This window comes from Peromyscus leucopus, chromosome 4, assembly GCF_004664715.2.
Source record: "Peromyscus leucopus breed LL Stock chromosome 4, UCI_PerLeu_2.1, whole genome shotgun sequence".
NCBI classification, from domain to species: Eukaryota; Metazoa; Chordata; class Mammalia; order Rodentia; family Cricetidae; genus Peromyscus; species Peromyscus leucopus.
In genome coordinates, this window is record NC_051066.1 from 14012228 (window position 1) to 14034422 (window position 22195).

Consider the following 22195-nt stretch of genomic DNA (forward strand, 5'->3'; position numbering starts at 1 on the left):
TGGCTGCCTCCTGCGTCTTTTCCTTTGGTTTTTGGCGCTGGGGCCTGGTTAGAAGTTAAACACACATTCCACCCCAGCTACCTCTGCAGCTCCTCACTGTGGTTTTCACTTTGATTGCCTGGCTAGCTAATGATACTGAGTTTTAGTGCATACTGGACATTTGTGCCTATTCTTTGGCGGAAAAATCTCTTTAGAGGCTTTGCATATTTTATATATTCTAGGTATGAGCCACATCAAAGATGTGAGTAGCAGATATTCCTGAACAGATTTCTCCCTACTGTGTGTTTGGGGGTGGGTGGGTGGGTGGGTAGTGTCTTCACCCGTGTGTACAGGTATGTGTTTGTGAAGGCTAGAGGTCTATATCTAGTGTCTTCTTCAGTCACTACCATACATTTTTTGAGACTGTCTCTCACTGAACCTAGGGCTCTGTTTTGGCTAGACTGGCTGGCCGGAAAGCCCCTGGGATCCACTTGTCTCCATGCCTCCGAGTGCTAGGTTACAGGCACATGCCACAGTGGCCTGGTTTTGATGATCCACATAGGTCCTCATGTTAATCAGCCAGCACTTTAGCCACGGAGCCCTCTCCCCAGCCCTTGCTGAGATCTTTGCCGCACTGAGCTCACGTTTGTCTGTGGGGTGAGGTAATGGTCATCCTCGCATGTGTGTTATCCCCGTGGTCCAGAGCTGTATTTTGAAGAGAAAGGTCTTTCTCTGTTGAAGGTCTTGGCATCTTTATGAAATCATTGGCTTTCCACATATGAAGTCATTTAAAGACTCTTCTCTTCCATTGATCTCCACCTGTCTTTTGTCAGTACCACGCAAGTCTAACTACTATAGCTTAGAGGAGGAGTATGTGTTGTTTGTGTTAGACAGGGTCTCACTGTACATCTCTGGCTGTCCTGGAACTCACTGTGTAGACCAGGCTGGTCTCCAACCCACCTCCCTCTGCTTCCCAAGTGCTGGGACTAAAGGCGTGCACTACCATGCCCAGGCATAAGATAGTAGATATCAAAAGCAGTTCAGTCTGTCAGCCAGTGAGGGCCTGTCTGTCTGTCTGTTTTGTTTTGAGGCAGTCTCCTGCAGTCCATACTGGCCTCTTGTGGCTGAGGATGACTTTGAACTCTGATTCACTTGCCTCTGCCTCCCAAGTGCTAGGTTTAAAAGTGCATACACATCATGCCTGACTTTTTGAAGTTCTTAGTCTTGGTAATAAAAGAATTTTAAAAGCTGGGTGGTGGTGGCACACGCCTTTAATCCCAGCACTCGGGAGGCAGAGGCAGGTGGATCTGTGAATTTGAGGCCAGCCTGGTGTACAGAGTGAGTTCCAGGACAGCCAGGGCTATACAGAGAAACCCTGTCTCCAAACACAAACAAACAAACAAACAAAATGGACTAAGAAGGAAGCTGGAAGACAACTTTGAGAGAAAAACAATGAGGCAGGCAGGCTGTGATCTTAGCAGCTGCCTGAAGAAGTGAGAGAGAAAGGCGAAAGTCATGCTTTTCAGGTTAGGGTCTGAGATGGACAGCTGCAGGTTCAGCAGTGGAGTTTGGGGCTTTATGGGGGGGGTCGGTGGTCAATGTCTCCCCAAGGAAGAAATTCTGGAAATAGCTGTGCACGTCAACAGCAAGCCAGAGAGACTTTCCCTGGACAAGGCTCATCCCTGGATGGTCCCTAGGGTTTCTGTTTTGTGACAGGGTCTCACTAAGTAGCCAGGTTTGCTTTCCCCTCCTGGTGATCCGAGGTCATGGGTGAGAAGGGCTGGCTAGCCTTACCTCTTGTGAGGGTAAGAGTATAATGCCCATCTCGTCCTTTCTGTTGTGCCCTGATTTGCACCTGTTAGACCTGGTAGGGCTGAGCATTGGGTGGCAGAACAGGGTCCCTGGCACGTATCCCACTTTGGTGACTGAGCCCCCCATCTCTGGAGGCTGTCAGACTTGGGCCTAATTCTTGTTTTGCTTGTTTGGTACATAGCCCTGGCTGTCCTGGAACTCACTACGTAGATCAGGCTGGCCTCGAACTCACAAAGATCCACCTGCTTCTGCCTCCCGAGTGCTTTGATTGAAGGTGTGCGCCACCACACCCAGCTTGGGACCACATAACCCAGGTCTTTTCACAACCCAGCAGATGTTTGTCCTGGTAGACTAGGCCATTCCTGGTGTCAGCTCCCACCCACTCAGGTTGGGCAGTCAACTTTCTGTACCCCAGTTTCTGTAGAGTCTGGAGGATGATCCTCTGGCTCATGAGAGCCACATGGAGTGGCCAATAAGGGCATCATCCACAGCCTTCCCAAAGGGCTTTTGTTGTTTACTGGAGTAGGATGTGACTGGAGGGGGGGGGTTCCTGAATCTCTCATTAGCAGGGGTGAACAGGTCTTGGGGCCTTGAGCCTCGTGGAGTGGAGAGAGATGCCTCACTTTCTAGAAAGAGCGGCTGCTGCTTGCTGTTGGAATTCCCTGTCTGGGAACTTCTGTGAGCTGGGCATTTAGGTTTTTCATATCAGCAATTACCTTTTATGGCCTGGTCTATAGCAGCCTGGGCGCTTGGATGTTTCCTGTAGTCCCTGAGCTCAGTGCAAGCCCCCAGCCCTCCTTATGGGACTCAATGGGTGCCACGCACGAGTTCGGCAGACGGCCTTCCCGGGTAAGACTCCGTTGTGGAACATGAACACGGCTCTGTGCAGCCTTAATTTGCCCCCCAGGATTCCTGCTGCATTATCCATATTTCCTTTAATTTGTGGGATTTCTAGTAAATGGGCTTAAAAATAGTTCTGGGCCTACTGCCAGGGCAGATGCGGGCGGCAGTCATTTCACCAACAGTGAGCGGGGGTAACCCTTGTGTCTTTTGGGCCTGTGCCTCCAGCAGGTCCTCCAAGTTGGCCTTCCCAGTGCACTCCTAGAGGGGAAGGGTGCAGCATCCCATTCCTGGGTAGGAAGTCAGGTTGAGTCTTGACTAAGGGCCATAAGTCTGGCTGGGGAAGTGTGAAATACACACACACACACACACTCTGGACCCCCTGCACAGAGGCCCATTCTGCTGGCTAAGAACCAGTTCTGTCTGAACCTGGATTGGTGGCTGGGACTGCTGACGCCTGGTGCTTTGCTGAAAGACATGTTTCTTATAGTATCTCTGAGCTACGCCCAATGACAAGTGAGGTCAGGGGGCGCTGAACTGTGTGCTCGAGCCTAGCTCCCAAGCCGATATCCGCAGGCCCCTCCTCTTTACTCTTAGTTTTGTCGAGATGCAAGGCTTTTGTACAGGCCCACGTTCCCCAGTCTTCTGTGGCACAGACTTGGCGTGCGCTGCTCGAGACAGGCTTGCCTGGACTGGTGTCGAGGGCTGAGAGTGGGTGTTGCCCCCCCATCCAGCCCCTGGCCTCTCACTCAGCACTTCTGGCCCCTGTGTGGCTGGAGCCAGGTGGCCAGAAGTGCCCTAAGCACGTCTTCTGTTCTCCACACAGGGAGTTGGCCCTTGTCTAGGGCCTTGGTCCACCCTGACCATCCTGGGAATGGCTAAGCACTGCAGACTGTCTTGGTCCAGGGCCCACTGGGGTACCCTTGACAGGGTCCCAGCAATACCACTGCCCTTAGAGATCTGGGATCTGTTTCAATGCCACTCAGGTTAGTGCCACGTGCAGTAGTATGGATTCCCAGGTTGGCCCACATTCACTGGTCTCTGGCCCAGAACTTTTTTTCCTGTAGGTCTCCATACTCTTTTCTCTAAAGGTAGGGGAGTTGTACCTCATCTGCCTGTGCAGTGCTGACATTTGGGGTGGGGATGGGTATAAGCCCTGGGACTCTTCATTGGCTTAGTACTCTGCCTAGCACATCTGTTACCTTTCCTGGTCCTTCAGTCAGGAAGGGTGCATCTGATTGTCCCCAGAGATCAACTCCCAGACAGGACTGTAGGAAGCTCTGACGGGTGTGTCCAGCCACTTAAATGTGGTGTCCTGGGCCAGTGGCATCCCCCAGGAGCCTTTCTTCTGCCTGGTGCCTGCTGCTCTCAATGAAAGTTGGGGGCTGGGCATCTGTTGTAGGTAGGAACTGTGTTGGGCCCAATAAGGGAGGAAGTGGAAAGATGCCTGTGGTCCTATTTTGGGGACACACCCAGGTGAGGTTGACTCCCCCAAGGTTATACTTGGGTCCTTTGGGCCTCTGTCACTAGCAGCTCCATGGAGATGGGGGGCTCCTGGGCTGTGTCCTCCCAGCTGATTTAGTGCTTCTGTGTGTCTCTGATTTACATTAGCTTTTTAAGCATAATTAGAAATGCAGGGGATCTTTGTGTCTTACCTCGCCTCTGACTATTTATGGCATGATATGCAGATGAGGAGATCTATGAATATTAAAAATGGGGTGTGCTGGGAAGTGGCTGTCTGTACTGATTGGGTGACCCACAGCCCAGCATGCCTCTATGCCACCCCCTGCCCGGCTCCCTCACAGTTCCTGAGATCCAGGTGGCCCTCCCCTGGTGCCCTGGTGGGGGAAGGTCAAGGTCACAGGCTGCTGTGGGACCTCTGGCAGGCCCAGGAGTGAAAAGGGCAGCAGAGACAGCTGCCCCTGCTGTGGGCTGTGGAGTAACCCTGTGGGCAGGGGCAGGGAGTCTGCTTTTCAGGGAGGGCCGAGGGGCAGGTGCAGGCAGAGCTGGCACTGGCTTTTTAAGTTATTAAACTATGCCCGAGGGAGACACTCCTCAAGCTTACGTTATTTAAATTACAAATACGAGCAGGGAAGATCTTCGGCTCTTCTCAAAACACTGCTTAAGTCTTTGGAAACCTGGAAGCAGCCTGTGGCTCACGAGAGTTTTGCAGTTGGTCTGCGGGGCTGGAAAGCCAGGGGTCGGGTGCCACAGGGAGGGTGTTGGGCTTGTGGGGGCGCATTCCTGGTGCACTGCACCCCCCTCTCTGAGTGATTTTCCTGTTCTGCGAGATATGCAGTGTTTTGTTTGCTCCAGCCGCTCTCATGTGAAAGCCCTGGGGCTTACCAGAGTGGTTCTCAACCTTCTTAATGCCATGCACGACCCTTTAATACAGTTCCTCATGCTGTGCTGACCCCCAACCATAGAGTCATTTTGTTGCTACTTCATGTCTGTAATTCTGCTGTTGTCATGAATCATAATGCAGATATCTGATGCGCAGGATATCTGCTATGCGGCCCCAGAGGGGTTGCGACCCACAGGTTGAGAACCGCTGCCTTAGATGGACACAGACTGATTGGGGCAGGTGGTTATACCGTAGGTGAGCTGTGGATGGGAGAAGGTGTTGCCTCATTGTGCTGTTCCTGTGGACATAGGGTTCTACTGGTCCACACTAACCTTCAAGGGCCAGGGCTGTCAGATGCAAGACTGGCCATCAGCAGGAGGAGCAGCACAACCTGTCACTGTGATCCCTGGGTGTGGGTGGTTGTGCGCCATGGACCACACACACACACACACACACACACACACACACACACTCACACACACACACTCACTCACACACATTCACACTGGTTTTGTCTTCTAAGGACCATTAAAAAGCAGCAAGGGGGAAAAGATTGACTAGCCAATTTTTGAATTGGCTAGCCTCCCTTATCCTTCTGGAGGAAAAAAAAGAAAGAAATGAAAAGAAGAAAGCTTCCAGGCAAACATTGGGTTGTGCAGTTAAACCAGGCTTTTATGGCTGATGCTGGCCCAGGCCTGTGGTCTGGGGTGGAGGCTGCTCATGGCTTATGGAAGAGAAGAGCCTCATCTAAAGGGGCTGATGTGGTTCCTCCCTGCTTCTCCAAGGGAACCTATCATGTTGGGGAATTGCCTCTTCTTCTGTGACCTAGGGCTAGGGAACCTTATGCAGTGCCAGCTCTGGTACCCAGGAGGAGTCAGTTGAGCAGGTCAGGTCCGGACCTCACCTTCTTGCTCTTGTCATTTGATGACCAAAGATTGCTCTGACCCTGGATGTCAAAAGTAGGAAGCCAGGGAATTTGATACTTAGGTGTGCAGGACTCAGACCCTGGGTCTGCAGCTCCCAGGTCTGTGATCCCGGCCTTCTCATTTGTACCATCCAGAGCGGTTCAGATGGGCAAGCAAGCAGCGTTGCAGTTACCACAAGCACTGTGGGAAGGGGCGTTGGCAGCCCCTGCTTCTGCTTGCCTTCTGTGAGATGCCGAGGATTCCATTAGTAGCAGGGCCTGGGGCAGCCCAGCTCTGCCTGATGGCATTTTAAAAGTTTAATGCAGACCTCGGGGCCAACCTGGTGCCTCACCCAGCTCTCGGAGAACTGAGCACTCCTGAGCCAGCAGCCAGGACCCTGGGAGAGTTAACGCAGGGCTCTGGGGCACCACCCCATCCCCCACTGTTTTCTGGTGACGGCATGCCTAGTCAGCTGTTGGGAAGGAAGCAGATCCCTAGCCTACACTGTGACAAGAAGGGGTTTCTTTGCTGTCTTCACTGAGCTCCTGGCGGGCTGTGTTCCTGGAACCCCACGCGCTCCTGCCCCTGTCCTCCGGCAGGCAGCCTCCATCTGCAGTCCCTGCTGGGGCTGGTGCCTCCTGGTGCTTCTGGCCTGCCCGGGATGGTGAGGCTGCTTGGGGAGGGGCCTCCCTTGCAGCGCTGCCTTCTTCTTCCTTGGCTGCTATGTGGTGGTACCTGTGTGTTTGTGGAGGTCCAGAGCTTCTTATTAAATTGACAGAATTAAATCTGCAAAATAATTGCATTTCTCTCTCCTTCCTTTGCTTGCTGGTAGTGATCGTGCAGACGCCAAGCGCCGTCTCTCCGGCGCTGTACCACTGTCTAGCAAGTTCCTAGAGCCCTTGGTGGGATGGAAGAGTTTCTGCCAGATTCCAGACAGGATGCACAGGTTTGGGGGTGTTGTTGGGAAGGTTGGCCTCTGCTTATTGGTGAGCTTGTCCTGTCCCTGGAGATGATAGCCTTGGAGTGGTTTTGTGCCTGCCAGATGTCTTGTGCCTTTGCTTCCCAGAGGTGTGTTTCTAAGACCTGGGTATCCCTGGAGTGCTGTGTGGCTGAGATCTGTGTTCTCATTTGAATCCTTCCTGGGAAGTGAATCCCTTCTGCTTGGGAACTGAACTCTGGTGAGACACTGCCTGGCCTCTATGTGCAAGTGTATCTGGATGTAGCTCTAGAACCGTCACCTCTGTCCCCAGTGTCCCCCCTCATCAGTTTGCATTCCACATAGGCCTATTGGCTTTGGTGCTTTCAAGGGACTGTTAGGGCCCTAGCCTCCCTTGGGGAACTGTCTACAAAGACCTCACCCATCTCCTATTCTGGAGATGTCTGGGGACTCCCAGGAGCCTCTGCTGTGTGGGGCAAGGGCACCAAAGGTGAGAATAGCAGTAGGAATTGTACTTGGCTTTGGGATGTTTTCATGGGTTTCCCAAAGTAGGGTCCATCCCGAAGGTGGTTATGAAGAGACCGTTTTCTCAGTGCGGACGCTGTGAGGATGGATGGGGTAAGCAAAGGCCGATATTGCCAATTTACTACTTGACTCTAGAAATTTCCATAAGCAAACGAATGTAGCAGGGCACAGCTGGGCACCACTACATAGGGTTAGTGTAGAGAGCTGTGAGAAGGCCTTGGTGCTCTGTCAGGCTCTGTCCTTCCTACCGAGCTGCCTTTGGCCCACTTAGGGGCAAGGCTCCCTCATCTGGCTGCAGCTCCAGGGTCAGCCCTGGCCAGTCTTACTTTCACGGTCCTGGAGAGTAAGCCAAGCCTTTACTTGATTCTTTTCTCCTAAAGTTCAGCTTTGTTTTTGCCCCAGCCAAGGCTTCTAAGAAAGCAACCTAAAACCAGCTCCGGTCCGGTTCTTGCAGGCTGGGTGCAGGCATCAGCCTTGCCAGCACAGGTGGCCTGAGGACAAGGTAGCAAATGAACCAGTTGTCCTCGGTCCCAGGGGACCAAGCCGGCCTCGTCACCTTCTGGGAGAATAATGGCCCCCTTTCTGCCTGAGCTGGACTGGCCCAGGTCCTGGGCACCAGCCTCTGAGGGATGGACACAAATGCCTCACCTGCTCAGGTCACAGCAAATCATAGACATCATCAGTCTACGCAGTAGCAGGCCCAAGCTGCAGGCACGATAGACTCTGTCTCATTCTGTGCTCTGTAACGTCCCCAGAGTCCACCCTGACCCCCAGCACACAGCTGACACCTGAGACTGCAGGTCATAGGAAATGGCTGATGCTGGCAGGACATAGAATTTCAACTTGGCCCACAAGCTGGGGCCCACTCTGCTGGAAGGGGCCGGTCCCAGGAGCTTTCCTTGGCCCTCTGATTCTTTGTACCTGGTTGCTGATCAGCTTAGCCCTGGGTATTGGGACCCTACCAGAGCTGGGTCATACTGCAGCTTTGCTGGCTTCTGTCCCCCTGGCCAGGCTTCAGGAGAGCCTCTGGTGGGTTGGGGTTGCCTGTGGCAGAAGCTGTGGCTTCCTGAGAGGAAAGCTTCTCTGTGGTGGGTGCTGGAGATCTGGAAATGGGGCCTTTTGGTCTCTCATGTGCTGTGTGTCTCTGAGTAGCACAGTCCCTCTCTAGCCAGGCCCAACAGTCAGCCAGTGGCCCGTTCAGCCTAGAACATACCTGGTCCTGCCCAAGATCAGCTAGTGAGGCCTACCTGTTAGATTTCTGCAAGGAAGCAGCCACTAAGTAGGAAAGTGGAGGGCTTGTTCTGGATAAGGTACAGCCCAGAGGTGACCCTGCAAAGCCCTGGGTCTTCTGGCCTTGGAGAATAGCCCTTCAGCAGCCCTGAGCACTAGTTTATAGCCCCCAAGTCCCAGTGAGCCTCATGGCCAGCCCGTGGGTCCTCATTACCTCCTTTAGGAGGCAAAGAAGATTAGGACAAAGGCTTGGAGGGCTTTGCAGGCTAGGCTTGCTGGCAGCCTCCACACCTGGATTTCCTCCCGTCCCTGTTCAGCGGCTTTTTGTCTGGAGCCCACAGTGTGTAAATAGGGAGGCGCCAGATGGCTCTTTTTTTGTTCTCTTGGTGCCTTGGAGGGTACACTGGGAATGAGGGACCATTAATGTTACCACCTCCTTCCAGCCTGTGTCACCTTGATAGTACTGCTGCTCAGTAGACATCACCATTGCCAGCCTTGACCCTGTCCAGCCTTGCAGGTAGAATATATATATATATTTTATTTTCTGATAGCACAGTTAGTGACAGGCAAGGGAAACTGATGTAGGCTGTCTAATAGCTCTCCCTAAGGCCCTTGCAATTAAGCAAATGGTGTAAGTCTGGAAGGAGATGCCTATCCTTTGCGCAAGCAGAGCATGACTGCTCCTTCCTAGAAAAAGACCTCAAAAAGGGCATGGGAGACACCTCAGACAGGCCCCCATAGCTAGTCCTGCCTGGCCACAGAGTTGCTCCTTTCTTAAAGAATCAGTCAGGGATAAGAAGATGGGGGTGGGCTGGGGGCAGGGTTCTGGACCTGCAGGGCCTTCTGTTATGGAGCCTGTGGCCCATCAGGGTACCCAGGTACTTGGCTTTGAGGCCCTGAGGAGAAGTGGGGGAGATAGCTCTGGGGTTCTGCCCCTCCCGGTCTCTGCCTCTTTAGGACCCTCTGGCGTCCTCTTTCCTGCTCCCCCCTCTCCTGGCTGTGCTTGAACCCCTTCCCCACCCGGGTCCTGCCATCCTTCCTCTCCCTAGCCGCCTTGCCCTGCCTCCTGCCCAGCCTCTGCTACCCAGGAAGAGTTAAGCTAGACGCTCTGCCAGCTCTGCAGACTGTTTGGAATAGTTTAAATGCTTTGACACTGGGTCTGTACAGGATGGCAGAGAGGCAGTTTACTGGGTAATTCATATGCAAAACTGCACTATAAATTTCCAAGCTGTCTCAGTTGCCGTGGCACCACGAAGCATTTCTCCACGTACAGTACAGTATTTCTGCCATCTTTGTTTGCATTGCAGTGAGTCATCAAAAGTCTGTCTTGCACCAACACCCGGAGCCGTGCATTCCTCTGGCACCAACGCGCCACTGTTTTTAAAGCTGGGGCTGGGAGCTGGCATTTACTTCAGCTCCCAAATCAAAGGCGGCTATTCATTCCCGAGAGCTGCCTGGATGTTCGTCTGCATCCGGCTGCTTCATTGAGATGCTGCGCGCTGCCCGGGAGAGCCGGCCTGGGTGCAGCTGAGCTGCGGCCGCCGAGCCCAGCGCCCAGCTCTCTGCCACCCCCACCCCTCCTGCAGGGCTCCTCACACCCTCCCCACCTCAGGGTTCCTTGCTGCATTCCCCGAGCAGCTGGCGGGCCGGCGTGCGGGAGCCTGCTGCCAGGCTGAGCGGGCAGTGTCTGCCGCCGGCCACAGCCGCTAAAGGTAGGTCTTTCCTTTCCGGTTAGTGCCTGCGGGCCAGCCCAGCAACTTCTCTGCAGCGGGGGCACTGCGGGACGCCCCTGCGCTGCGCCCACCTGCCCAACTCCTGGCGCAGGGTGGCTCCGCCCTCCTCTCCAGCCACCCGGCGCCTCTGCGGCCGCCCGCACTTTCCTCCGCGGGACACAGCGGCCCTTTGTGCGGCTCTGCAGAGTTGGGCCAGGGCCTGCGCCTTCTCCGGCCACCCCCACCCGCCACCGGCAGAGTCCTGTGCTGATAAACAGTGGCAGCCTGCCCCCACCCCTGCCCCCTGGCGGGTTCAGTCCTGAGACCCTTCTAGTTACCTGGGCTGGGACCAAGCCAGCAGGGATTGGCCAGTTTTGGAAGTGGGGCGGAGGGAGGGCGCACAGGCGCGAGGCTGCTCTGCGACAAGCGCCAACTCCTTTTGCATCCCTGAGGGCGCTCAGGACCTGGGTCCGGGTTTGGGAGCTGCCAGGAAGCACAGAGTGCACCCATAGCCCTTCCACCCGGCAGGAAGAGGTCTGTCCCCAAGGGAAGAGTGGAAGAAGGAGCCCACAGAGTTCTCCCGGCCTTAGTCCACCTTCCTAATGCGCCTCGTCCCTCCCTGTCTTGTCCGTCAGAGGAAGCTTGAAGCTGAGCAAGGGACATGGGAGGGGGACAGCTGCTCTGCAGTTGCTCAGAGTGCCCTCCGCAGGCTGCTCAGCCGGCGAAGAGAGAAAACAAACCTGAAACTAAAGCCCTCCCGGCTCTGGGACGTCCTTCCCAGGGAAGGCTGCGGAGTGAGGGGCTTCTTGGCTCAGGGAACTTTTTCCCTCTAGAGAGGAGTCCCTGAGATCGCTGGTGGTCTCCGTCCTTACCCCTCACATCCCAGCCAGTGGGTGACTTGTCTGTCCAGTTCACTCCTGTCGTGTTCTCTGGAGGCTTCAGGCCTCTGTCCAGTGTCCTCTGCAGAGATGGGAGAATGAAGCCCTGCCCTCAGAATTGTTGGGAGCAGTTCATGGGTGCTGTGGATGGATGGGGTAGGTGACAGAGGTCTTCTTGCCTGTGTAGGGGCTCAGGATCATTGTGTTCTGCTTCCAAGCCAGGATCTGGATTCTGAGCACCCCACCCCCTAATCCCTGTTTGGGGGTGGGTGTTCTAGCTAGGGGGAGTGCCGGAGCGGGGCACTGCCCTTTGCCTTCTCAGAGACTGGGCGCTCGTTACTAGATGGGGTGGGGACATCTGGCAGTTAATTAACCACAGTGTGTTCCCCCCCCAACAGATGTGCCTCATCCAGTCCGTCCCACGCTAAGTCTGAAGCCCACCCACCACGGCACCCGCCATGTCTCAGATGCTGCACATCGAGATCCCCAACTTCGGGAACACAGTGCTTGGCTGTCTGAATGAGCAGCGCCTGCTGGGCCTCTACTGTGATGTGTCCATTGTGGTCAAGGGCCAGGCCTTCAAGGCCCACCGTGCAGTCCTGGCCGCCAGCAGCCTCTATTTCCGAGACCTCTTCAGCGGTAATAGCAAGAGTGCGTTCGAGCTGCCGGGCACCGTGCCGCCTGCCTGCTTCCAGCAGATTCTGTCCTTCTGCTACACAGGCAAGCTCACCATGGCGGCCAGCGAGCAGCTCGTGGTCATGTACACAGCAGGCTTCCTGCAGATCCAGCACATCGTTGAGCGGGGCACGGACCTCATGTTCAAGGTGAGCTCACCCCACTGTGACTCGCAGACCGCCATGATCGAGGATGCCAGCTCAGAGCCCCAGAGCCCCTGCAACCAGCTGCAACCGGCCACTGCTGCCTATGTGGCATCCCCTTCTGTGCCCATCCCACTTCTGACCCGGGTAAAGCATGAAGCTATGGAGATGCCACCTGCCACTGGCCCGGGGCTGGCTTCTAAGCGCCCCCTGGAGACGGGCCCTCGAGACGGCGTGGCAGTAGCTACAGGTACTGCAGGGACACCCGGCACAGCCCCTCTGAAGCTGCCTCGAGTCTCCTACTACGGAGTGCCGAGCCTGGCCACTCTCATCCCCAGCATCCAGCAGGTACCCTATCCCCAGGGGGAGCGGACCAGTCCTGGGGCCAGCAGCCTGCCCACCACTGACAGCCCCACCTCCTACCACAACGAGGAGGATGAGGAAGATGACGAGGCCTATGATACCATGGTGGAGGAGCAGTATGGCCAGATGTACATTAAGGCCACAGGAAACTATGCAGGTAACACGTGGCAGGGCCTGGCACTATGCCATCCCTGCGAACAGCCTACAGAGGGCATGTTGCGTAGAGGGCCTGCATGATGATTGCAGCCTGGTGTAGAAGGTCCCTATGCTGCAGGCAGAGTGTGTGGGCTGGAAAACTTAGGCAGAAGCCCGGACCCTTTGCATTAGATGATGGACACTCGTCCGCCAGAGTTGTAGCGTAGTGTGCAGAGTTTCTGCCTGGCGTCCAACAAATGAAAGAGCTGAAGGCCTTTGGCCCAGGAGTCCCCTTAGGGTCAGTGAGTCTTACACTCTTGTATAAGTACTTCAGAATGGGGCTCTGGCCCTCCTGGGTCTGTGTAGATAGCTTCTGTTTCCTTTTCTTGGGGAGGACTGGTAGCTGGCTTTCTCCTGATAGCAAGATACATGCTAGCCACTGAATTGGTCAGGGTGGGCAGGCCCACTCCAGGGGACCCACCAATGTGCAGGAAATCCACCAATCTGTAGTGTCTTCCACCTCTCTGACCATCGGTTAGGAGGCCAGGGAAGGACCAAAGACCCTTTGTTCTCCGGACCCCAAGGCTTGGAGGTTTCTGTAGTGTAGGGGCTGTTACTCCTTTTGCCGCTGTTTTGATGGCTGGACACAACTCTGCAGTGGGGTCTAGGCAGAATCTGTGTGGGCTGAGGGCAGGGGATGCTCACTGGGATTCCATGGGGCCAGGAAAGGATCCAATCTCTACTTATCCCTCAGGATCATCCTTGCACAGCCCCTGCCTCTCTAGGGTGACCTTGGCTATGGATTGTCAGGAGAGTGGAACAGAGCAAAATGTATTCGGTATCCTATGTGTTGAACCTGCTGTTCGACGCTTGGCCAGTCGGACTCCTTAGCCTTGCACAGGCACAGCCCAGTTGCTTCAACAGGTTTTCTGAGGAGCCAGTTGGACAGTGGCCTTGGAAGGTTTTGCAGAGCTGGCATGTGTAGGGTGGGAACAGGAGGCTGGGCAGCTCTCAGCCACCCTTCGTCAGCCCACTCGAACACTTCAGCTCTCTTAGTTCACAGAGAGTTCCCAGTTTTAAGGGCTGTGGGGCAGGGACCTCACCCAGGCTGTTCTGTGGGGCCTTGGGTGTCAGGAGGGAATCCTGCATGACCCATTTTGTGGTAATGGGGTGTACTGGAAGACAGACAGGCTGTGGAGCTGGCCCTGCTCTGTCGGCCCCTGTGCACGGTCTAGGTTTCCTTGTCTCTTTCTCTTTAGCAGGCCCGTAAGTGGGGCAGAGAAGGGGGTGTGTAATTTCTTGGTTAAAATCTAGGTTATTGGTGGTGACGTTGCTACCCTGGACGTGCTTGGGAAGGGAGCCATGGGATGAGCAGGTAGGGAAGGCCTGACCCTGATCATGGAGCTGCAGGCTCCCTGGGTCTGGCGTTGTCTGGGGATGGCCTCATGGCCACCACCTGGGGCTGGTTGCCCATTGCTCCTTGCATAGGTCAGATGCCTAAATCTGAGCTGCTGGCCTCTGGACTGTTCTCAGGTGCTCCTGCAAAGAGTCTGTGACTTCAGTTTCCTAAGAGAGAGGCTGGCCAGTGCTACCCAGACACCCGCAGTCTGCTGTCCACTGAGAGCCCTGTGTGTAATGGCTGCTAGGACCCCCCTTGCCTCCCTGTTCTTTAGGACCTGTTCCCAGCGTGCCTTGCTGTACTGCTCAAAACAGTATCCTCTCTAAAACCAGGCATGGTGATCCACCCTGTAATTCTAGCACTAGGAGGTGGAGGCAGGAGGTTCGGAACTTCAAGGTTATTGGCTGCATAGGGAGTGTGAGGCCAGCCCGGGACACACTAGACCCTGTCTTAACTTCCTCCCTAAATAATGCGGCACCCTCGGAACCCAGCCCTGCTGTGCCTTGAGCCATTTTTGTCCCCTCCCTCCGACTCCTGCTCTGATCTTAGCTGTCGGGCATTGCCGTAAGAAGTGAGGCCACTGAGAAGCTCTGTGGCAGGACAGCTCCACCCTCTGAGGCTTACTGTCTCAGTTCACACAGCAGGATACCCATCTCTGCTTCCTGCCCACCCCACTTATCTCAACCTACACAGGGTGGCCCTTCTCGTGCCCAAGACTTGTGTAGCAGGGCAGCGGGTACAGGAACCTGGTCCCGGCCCTGCTGTGCTGGCAGTGGGCACTTGGGACATTCCTGCTGTCATAGAGGGAGAACAAGAGAGGACAGGCAGATGTCCAATGTCACTCCCCTTGGGCTGCTGGAGAGCCCTCTCCAGAAGTAAAGCACACACACACACACACAAACACACACACACACACACACACACGTACACTCTGGAGCTCCCCAAGCTAGAGAGATTGTCAGCTGTCTGCCTCAGTGTGTCAGTGGCCGGCGCTTCAAGAGCAGGAGACTGATGCACCAGTCCTGGATCCCACATAGCCAAGGACACAGACAGAGCCACACGGCCCAAGCCACTTCCCTCTCTCCCTCCCCGGCACAGGAAGCTTATCTGAGCTCTCAGGGTTCCAGGCTGGGTTGTGTTGTCTATACACACACAGTGAGCCCAAGAGCGAGGGCCGCCTTGGTCACAGCAGCAGGGCCAGTGGGGCAGTGTGGGATCTGGCGTGGGGAGAACAAGGGCCCTCCCTGGTTGTGCTCAGGTTCTCCTCCCAAGGCCTTCTGTTCATAGCTCCAGGGGGCAGACCTCACACACACACACACACACACACTCACTCACACACACACACACACACACACACACACACACACACACCCGACTCCCTTAGAGGTAGGCACGCTGCTGCCTCACTTTCCGGGGATCATGAGTAGTTACTGAGCTGATGTTGGGGTCAAGGTCATGCAAATTAAGGAGATTCCCATGATAGGGCCGGATGAGGGTTAGGGTAGTTAGACAAGAGAGCGTGGCACCAGCAGGCCTCCTTGTCCTGTCTCATGGGAATTCCTGACCCAGGCCCCCGAGCTGCCCGCGCGCTGCCTTCCCCTAACCCTTCAGTAGGCGTTGGTGGCAAGGCCAGCTCCTCTCTGCCCTGGAAAATGCTCAGTTGTTGCTGCCAGCTGCTGCTCTTCTCTAGAAGTCTGAGACAAAGCCCCGCCTGGTGTTTATGCCTTCTCCCTTCTGAGGGCACCCACTCCTGGGTTCTGCCCATTCTCCTGACTCTGTTCTTGGACACAGGAGAATTGGTATCCATCTCCGTGGGCCGCCCTGTGAGGGCTGCCTAAATTGAGGGGAAGTTGGGGCTGCCCACAGAGTCCTCACCCACTATCTCCACTACCCCCACTCCTTGTCAGGGATGGACAAAATTGGGAGTTGTCCCCGCGCACAGTGGCATGATTATCCCGACTCTGCCCACTGAAAGAGACCCACAAGGTGGTGCTTGGCATTTGAAAGGGGGGCAGTAGCAGATTGCCACCACAGATCCATGTGGAACACAGTGAGACCCGTGTGGTCATTTGGGGCCTCAACCATCCCGTCCCTGAGCTGGCTGGGCTGCCCAGGCCTGCACAGAGCCAGTGTGGTGAGGAGGACTCCTGTCTGGGTAGGACAGTTTTCCCAGCCTGATACAGTTTACGGAAAGACTCTCCTGCATGACTAGCTGGCATAGTTCCTCTTAGAGAGTGTCCCGGCCACAGCTCCCCAAGAGAAGGGAGAGGGCCTGGATTAGGGTGTTAAGACTGCAGATGCACTGATCACTCTTGGCCTGGGCGGGGACTTATAGTCCGAGCCCAGCTCCGTCCACTGAGGGACCCAACAGGGCTGCTCTTATCCCTGGTTTGGGCAGGGTGGAGACAAAGAAGAAAAGTCAGTGTAGGTCGGGGCGCGGCCGGTTGCTGCAGGAGGCTCTCCTTCCCATTTAAAGGGCAATCAATACCTTGTAGTTGGGGCTAAGAAGGCAGTGCTGGCCCAGCAAGATGGCTGCCCTGAGGTTCTCGGACACCTACCTTGGTGGCCTCCTCGGTTGTCCTAGCCCTGGCTCTGGCAGGGCTCTTCCCAACAGCTTCCTTGATTGAATCCTTGAATCCTGAGCTTTCGGCTTTCGGCAGTTGTCTGGTTTTGTTGAGACAAGGTCTCACTATGTAGCCCTGGCTGGCCTGTGCCTCCTGCTTCAGCCTCCCAAGTATTGGGATTATAGATATCAACTATCATGTCCACCACCTTAAGCCATCTTTGTTTTTTCAAGACTTATTTTTATTTTTTTTCTTAATAGCTTTTTTTTTTTTTTTTTTTATCTTATGTGTATTGGTGTTTTGCCTGCATGTATGTCTGTGTGAGGGTGTTGGATCTCCTGGAACTGGAGTTACAGAAAGTTGTGAGCTGCCATGTAGGTGCTGGGAATTGAACCTGGGTCCTCTGGATGAGCAGTCAGTCCTCTTAACCACTGAGGCATCTCTCCAGCCTTTATTTTTATTTTTTAAAATTATGTGTCTCTCTGTGTGGGTATGTGCACATTAGCACGAAGAAGCCAGAGGCATCTAGTCACCACGGAGCTAGAATTACAGGCAGTTGTAAATGGCCTGAAATGGGTGTTGGGAAGTACACACTCTCAGCCTCTGAGCATCTCTCCAGCCAGTTGAGCCAGTTTTGAGGCGTGGCTTTCACATGTGCATTTGAATTCAGTGGTGGCACACTGCTTCTCTGGAGCACAGCTCTGTCCCCTGGAATCTCATCCCTCTGCCTGTGTCCCTGGCTGTCTTGGCTGTCTTGATAAGTTGTTGTTCTCCATGTGGGTGGTCTGGTCTGGGCTGGGCTCTCATCAGTGTGGTGCCAGTGTTTGTCTTGTGTTCCTGTTGCTCTTTCCGCCTTCTTTTTAATGTTTAGATTTATTTTGTGTGTTTGAGTGTTTTGTTTGTGTGTATGTATGCATACCAGTGCAAGCCTGGTGCCCACAGAAACCAGAAGAGGGTTTTGGATGCCCTAGAAGTAGAGTTAAGGATGGTTGTGAACCACCATGTGGGTGCTGGGTGTTGAACCTGGGTCTTCTGCAAGAGCAGCCAGTGCTCTTAACCACAAAACCATTTCTCAGCCCTTTATCAGGGCCTTTTTTTTTTTTTAAAGGGTGTTTTAGAGTTTCTGCTCTAATTTGCAAATGAATTCTTTGTCAGATATATATATATATATATATGTATATATATATATATATATATATATATATATGTTTTGTGTAGCCCAGTGTGTCTTTATTATGATGTGTATTAGAGAGACCAGAGGTGTAAAGTTTTTTTGGAGACCAATGTTTATTTACTTATTTATTTATTTTGAGATAGGATCTCACTGCAGAGACCAAACTGGCTTCAAACTCACTGAGTTCTGCCTGCCTCTGCTCTCTGAGTGCTGGTATTAAAAGTGTATGCTATTATGTCCAACAAGATCAGTTTATTCAAATTTTTATGGCCAACTAAAGATTTTATTTTATTTAGTCTTTTGAGACAAGGTCTTACTATATACATCCCTGACTGGCCTGGAACTCACTCACCATGAAGATGAGGTTGGCCTTGAACCCACAGAGATCTGCCTGCCTCTGCTTCCTGGGTCCTGGGACTAAAGATGTCCACCATCAGGCCCCTCAGATTTTAATTTGTTTGATTTGATTTGAATTTTTGAGATGGTCTCTCAGTGTATCCAAGGCTGGCCTTGGGTTTGCTGCGGTCTTGGTTCAGCCTCTCATACGCTAGGATTTTAAGCCTGAGTCTGGCTTGTTAAGATTTTGTCTGCCTAGCCCAGAGCCTGGTATGTATTTACTCTTCCCATTCAGATCCCTGGTTCTCTTTTGTGTGAGATGTAAGGTAAGCAGAGAGTTTGTTTTTTTCCATATGGATGTTTGGAATTGTACTGAATTCACACCTTTGAGAGGGCTTGTTCTGGAGTTCTGTTTCTGCCAAATTCCCCGCTGGAGAGTAACCGTAGTTTTAAAAAAGTCCCCACCCCACCATGTCGGGTGTAAAGCCCTTCGTGATTTCCTGTTCAGAACTGTTTTGCTATCCTAGCCTTTATTGGTGTCTGTAGGGCTCAGCCGGAGGGCAGAATGGGCAGGACCCCACTCTGTGACATGGAGCTTCTGACCCCATAGCCCCTTGCATCCTGTCGCTCCCCCGCACTGTGGCTTCTGGGTCCCAGTCAGTTCATGCACATAGCAGTTTTGCTGAGGTAGAGCCTGTGGGCCGTGGCCATCACTCCTGAAATGATTGCAGCTCAGTGGTTTTGGGTCATTCCCAATCGTGCAGCCATCACCGCAAACAATTTTAGAAGATGGTTCTCCTTAGAAAACTCTATACCATCTAACAGTCACCTTATTTTACGTCAGACCCAAAGCCTTCTAGTGTCAAGACTTTAGGGACGCCAGCTTCCTACCTTTGACATCAAGAGTCGTTAGTACTAAAGGACAGAGAGATACTTCATTTTTTTTTCCTCGAGGTTTAAGATTCCACTCTGAGGATGTACCGTGCTTTTCCTGAAGGTTGAGAATGAGTTCATGGATGTTTAATGTGAGTTCACAGAAGCTGTGAGCAGGAATGTGTGCAGCAGCCCCAGGAGGCTGTGTTCTCCTGTGTTGGGCTACAGACGTGGAGTGTGGTTTAATTCAGGCTTTTGTGAGTATCCTTCCAATCTTTTTAGAAACAAAGCCAGTCTTGTATGTTGGCCTTGCACCTACCACCTTGGGCTCCAAGTCCCAGGCCGTCCAGAGGTTCTCTGGAATGTCACATACCCCTGTCTGCTGTGTTGGGACAGCATTTTGCTGCTTCTTTTCCAGCCTTAATGATCTTTTTCCTTCTGGGTCTCCAGGCTAGATGGGGTAGTGAGAGTATACATAGGTCTCGAGGGACAAAACCTTCACCTTTGCCCCCAGGCAGGGTTAGCTGAGGGTACATGAGGCGGCCTTGCCTCCTTCCCTGATGGAGTTTCCTCCCGCGATGATTTCTGTTAGTGGTTGTTGCCCCATCCTTGCGTTCTTGGCATTACCTGCCTTATTGTAACACGGTACAGTGACTTCACAGTCCTAAGGTTCGGTTTGCTAGCTTTTCTGGAGAAAGTTCACATGTGTTCATGAAAGCTGCTGATCTGTTTCTTCTGTGTTTTTGTCTGTTTGTCTGTTTGATTGTCTGAGACAAGGTCTCTTAGCCCTGCCTGACCTGCAACTGGCTGTGTGTTCCAGGCTGGCCTCGTACTCACAAAGAGCTGGGACTTCAGTCGTGCCTCACCTGGCCTCACTCAGAAGCTGGGAAATGCTGGCCTTATGCTTCTTTTCTCCATTGTTTTTTTAATTTTGTTCCTTTACTTATTTTTATTTTTTATTCTTTGAGACAAGATCTCACATTGTAGCTCTGGCTGTCCTGGAACTCCCTATACAGACCAGGTTGGCCTTGAACTCACAGAGCTCCCCTGCCTCTGCTTCCCAAGACTTTGTTTTCCAAGATTTACTTATTTATCTATTCATTTATTTATATTTATTTATTTTCTGAGACAGGATTTCTCTGTGTAACAACCCTAGCTGTCCTGAAACTCACTCTGTAGACCAGGCTGGCCTCAAACTCACAGAGATCCATCTGCCTCTGCCTCCCAAATGCTGAGATTAAAGGTCTGTGCCACCACCACCTGGCAATTTACTTTATTTTTAAGTTGTGTGTGTGGTTGTGTGTACTTGAATGTACTTTGGTGAGCGGAGGTGTTATATCCCTTGGAGTTGGAGTTAGAGGTAGCTATGATCTTATAAGTGATGTGGGTGCTGGGAACTAGACTCAGGTATTCTAAAAAGAGCAATAAGCACCTTATTTTTAAAAATATAATTTATTTATTTTTATTTTATTTGCATTGGTGTTTTGCTGCATGTATATAGACTGTGTATGGATGTCAAATCTTGAGTTACAGACAGTTGTGAGCTGCCATGTGGGTGCTGGGACTTGAACCCAGGTCCTCTGGAAGAGCAGTCAGTGCTCTTAACCACTGAGCCATCACTCCAGCCCCCTCCTTTATTTTTTTTGAGAGAGCTCATATAAGTTTGATGGCACTTCTTCCTGCTTACCGTGTGGGTAGGATTGTGTCACTGGTGAGTCCACTGAGCCTGGCGTTTGTTGCTCTTAATTGTGGGAAGGCTTTAAATTCCCAATTTGCTTTAATTGCCAGTGTATTACCGATTACAATTTCCTTTAACTACCAATATTACTTTAGATATAGAACCATTCAAATCTTTTCCCTTTCATCTTGCTCCTGTCATGCTAATTTGTGTACTTCATGGAATTTATCCATCTCCGAAGTCTAATTTGGTGTTAACACATCCACTCCAGCCTCCTTCCCGCTCTCATCTCTCCTCCCTCCTCCCTCTTCCCGTAGGAACAGAACCCAAGGCCTCACCCATCCTAAGCGCGCTCTCCACCCCTGGACGACACACCTGTAGCTCCGGCTGTCTTAGTTACTAGCACACTGGTGGTTCTCTCCCGCTTTCAACTCCCCCGGTCGAAGCACACTTCTTGTAGATGGTGGATGGGCTGGGTGTACATTTTTAGTTTAATTCCGTCTGACACCGTGCCTCGTGTCGTGGAAGGTGTTGGGTTCAGCCCGCCATCATGCTGCGGCTGCTTGCTCTGTGTCTTCTGGTGCTCCCCCCTGGCCCCCCCTGGACATCCCCTGGCATTCCTTTCCTGTCCGCTGGCGGCTGTGGCTGCAGCTCTGAGCTGGCACCTGTGTCGTGCCGAACACTCTGCCCTCCTGCCTGCCCAGCTCACCTCCTCCCTGCATTCTCCTGTTGGCCACTGTGGTCACACAGCCTTTCCCTGTGCAGCGAGTCTTGAAATAGGTTATTATTTTCACCTTAAATGGCTGGTTATGATTTATCCTTCCTCTCTTTGGTAATTTTTGGTATTTATATGAGTAAAAGCTACTCTCTGGAATAGAGTTCTCTGAGGCTAAGCAGATTGATTCCAGGAGTCCTGGGAGCCGCTCCACAGCGGAGTCTCACGGTGGAGATGCAGGCCAATACCCTTCTCATCCAGCTCTCTGGGCCCCTCAAAGGCATCTCTTTCCTTTCGTCTCTTGGCAACCACAGGCTGTTTTGTGTCATATAAGTGGGAACCCTAAGCATCCTGTACCTTTAGAGCGTTACCCAGCTGAGGCTCAGTCAGGTGGGCTGTATTAGTGGTTCAGCTTGTGCCCTTAGAGTCATACCTGTTTGAGGTTTGTCACGTGCTGGATGTTCAAGGTTTGTTCTTTTTACGGCTAAGCAAGTCTCCTCACATTGCAGTGAGTCCTCAGTTCGTGCATACACTGCCCCCTAAGTGACGTTAGGATTTAGTGATTACGAGTCAGTCTGGGAGAGGTGAGTGGACATAGCTTTGTTTTTACCTAGGTGCTCCTTCTCGTCCTCATCCTTGAGAAAGATTAGAGTTTCCATCTGGCATTCCTTTCTTTCTGCTGGAGGATTGCTCTCAGTGGCTCTCAGCATTCAGCCAGTGATGAATTCTGAGAAATTAGAAATTATCTTTAGATTACCTTGCATGGTGACCCCCACTTGTAATCCTTGGTAGGAGGATCTCTGTGAGTTTGAGGCCAGCCTGATCTATCTACACAGCGAGTTCCAGAATAGCCAGGCTGTGTAGAGAGACCCTGTCTCAAATAAAATGAAAACCATACCTTACTGAGGTGTGAATTTACACAATCTTTACATGTGTTTTCTGTGCAGTTTGTTGTAGCCCTTGTTCCGAAGGCTGCTT

At 52.8% G+C, this 22195-nt stretch overlaps 1 protein-coding gene across 3 annotated transcripts in view; it reads left to right on the forward strand.

The window, feature by feature from the left end:
• Window positions 1-22195, forward strand: part of Nacc2 (NACC family member 2) — a 78130-nt gene that overhangs the window by 29814 nt on the left and 26121 nt on the right. The window contains exons 1-2 of one of the 3 annotated variants that reach the window (XM_028868797.2): window positions 9243-10284; window positions 11561-12500. In XM_028868797.2, the coding sequence (XP_028724630.1) occupies window positions 11621-12500 (880 nt within the window). In that variant the 5' untranslated portion in view covers window positions 9243-10284; window positions 11561-11620. Of the gene's footprint in view, window positions 1-9242; window positions 10285-10657; window positions 10819-11560; window positions 12501-22195 lie in introns of those variants that run through there. The other 2 variants (XM_028868799.2, XM_028868798.2) reach the window with 2 other exon arrangements.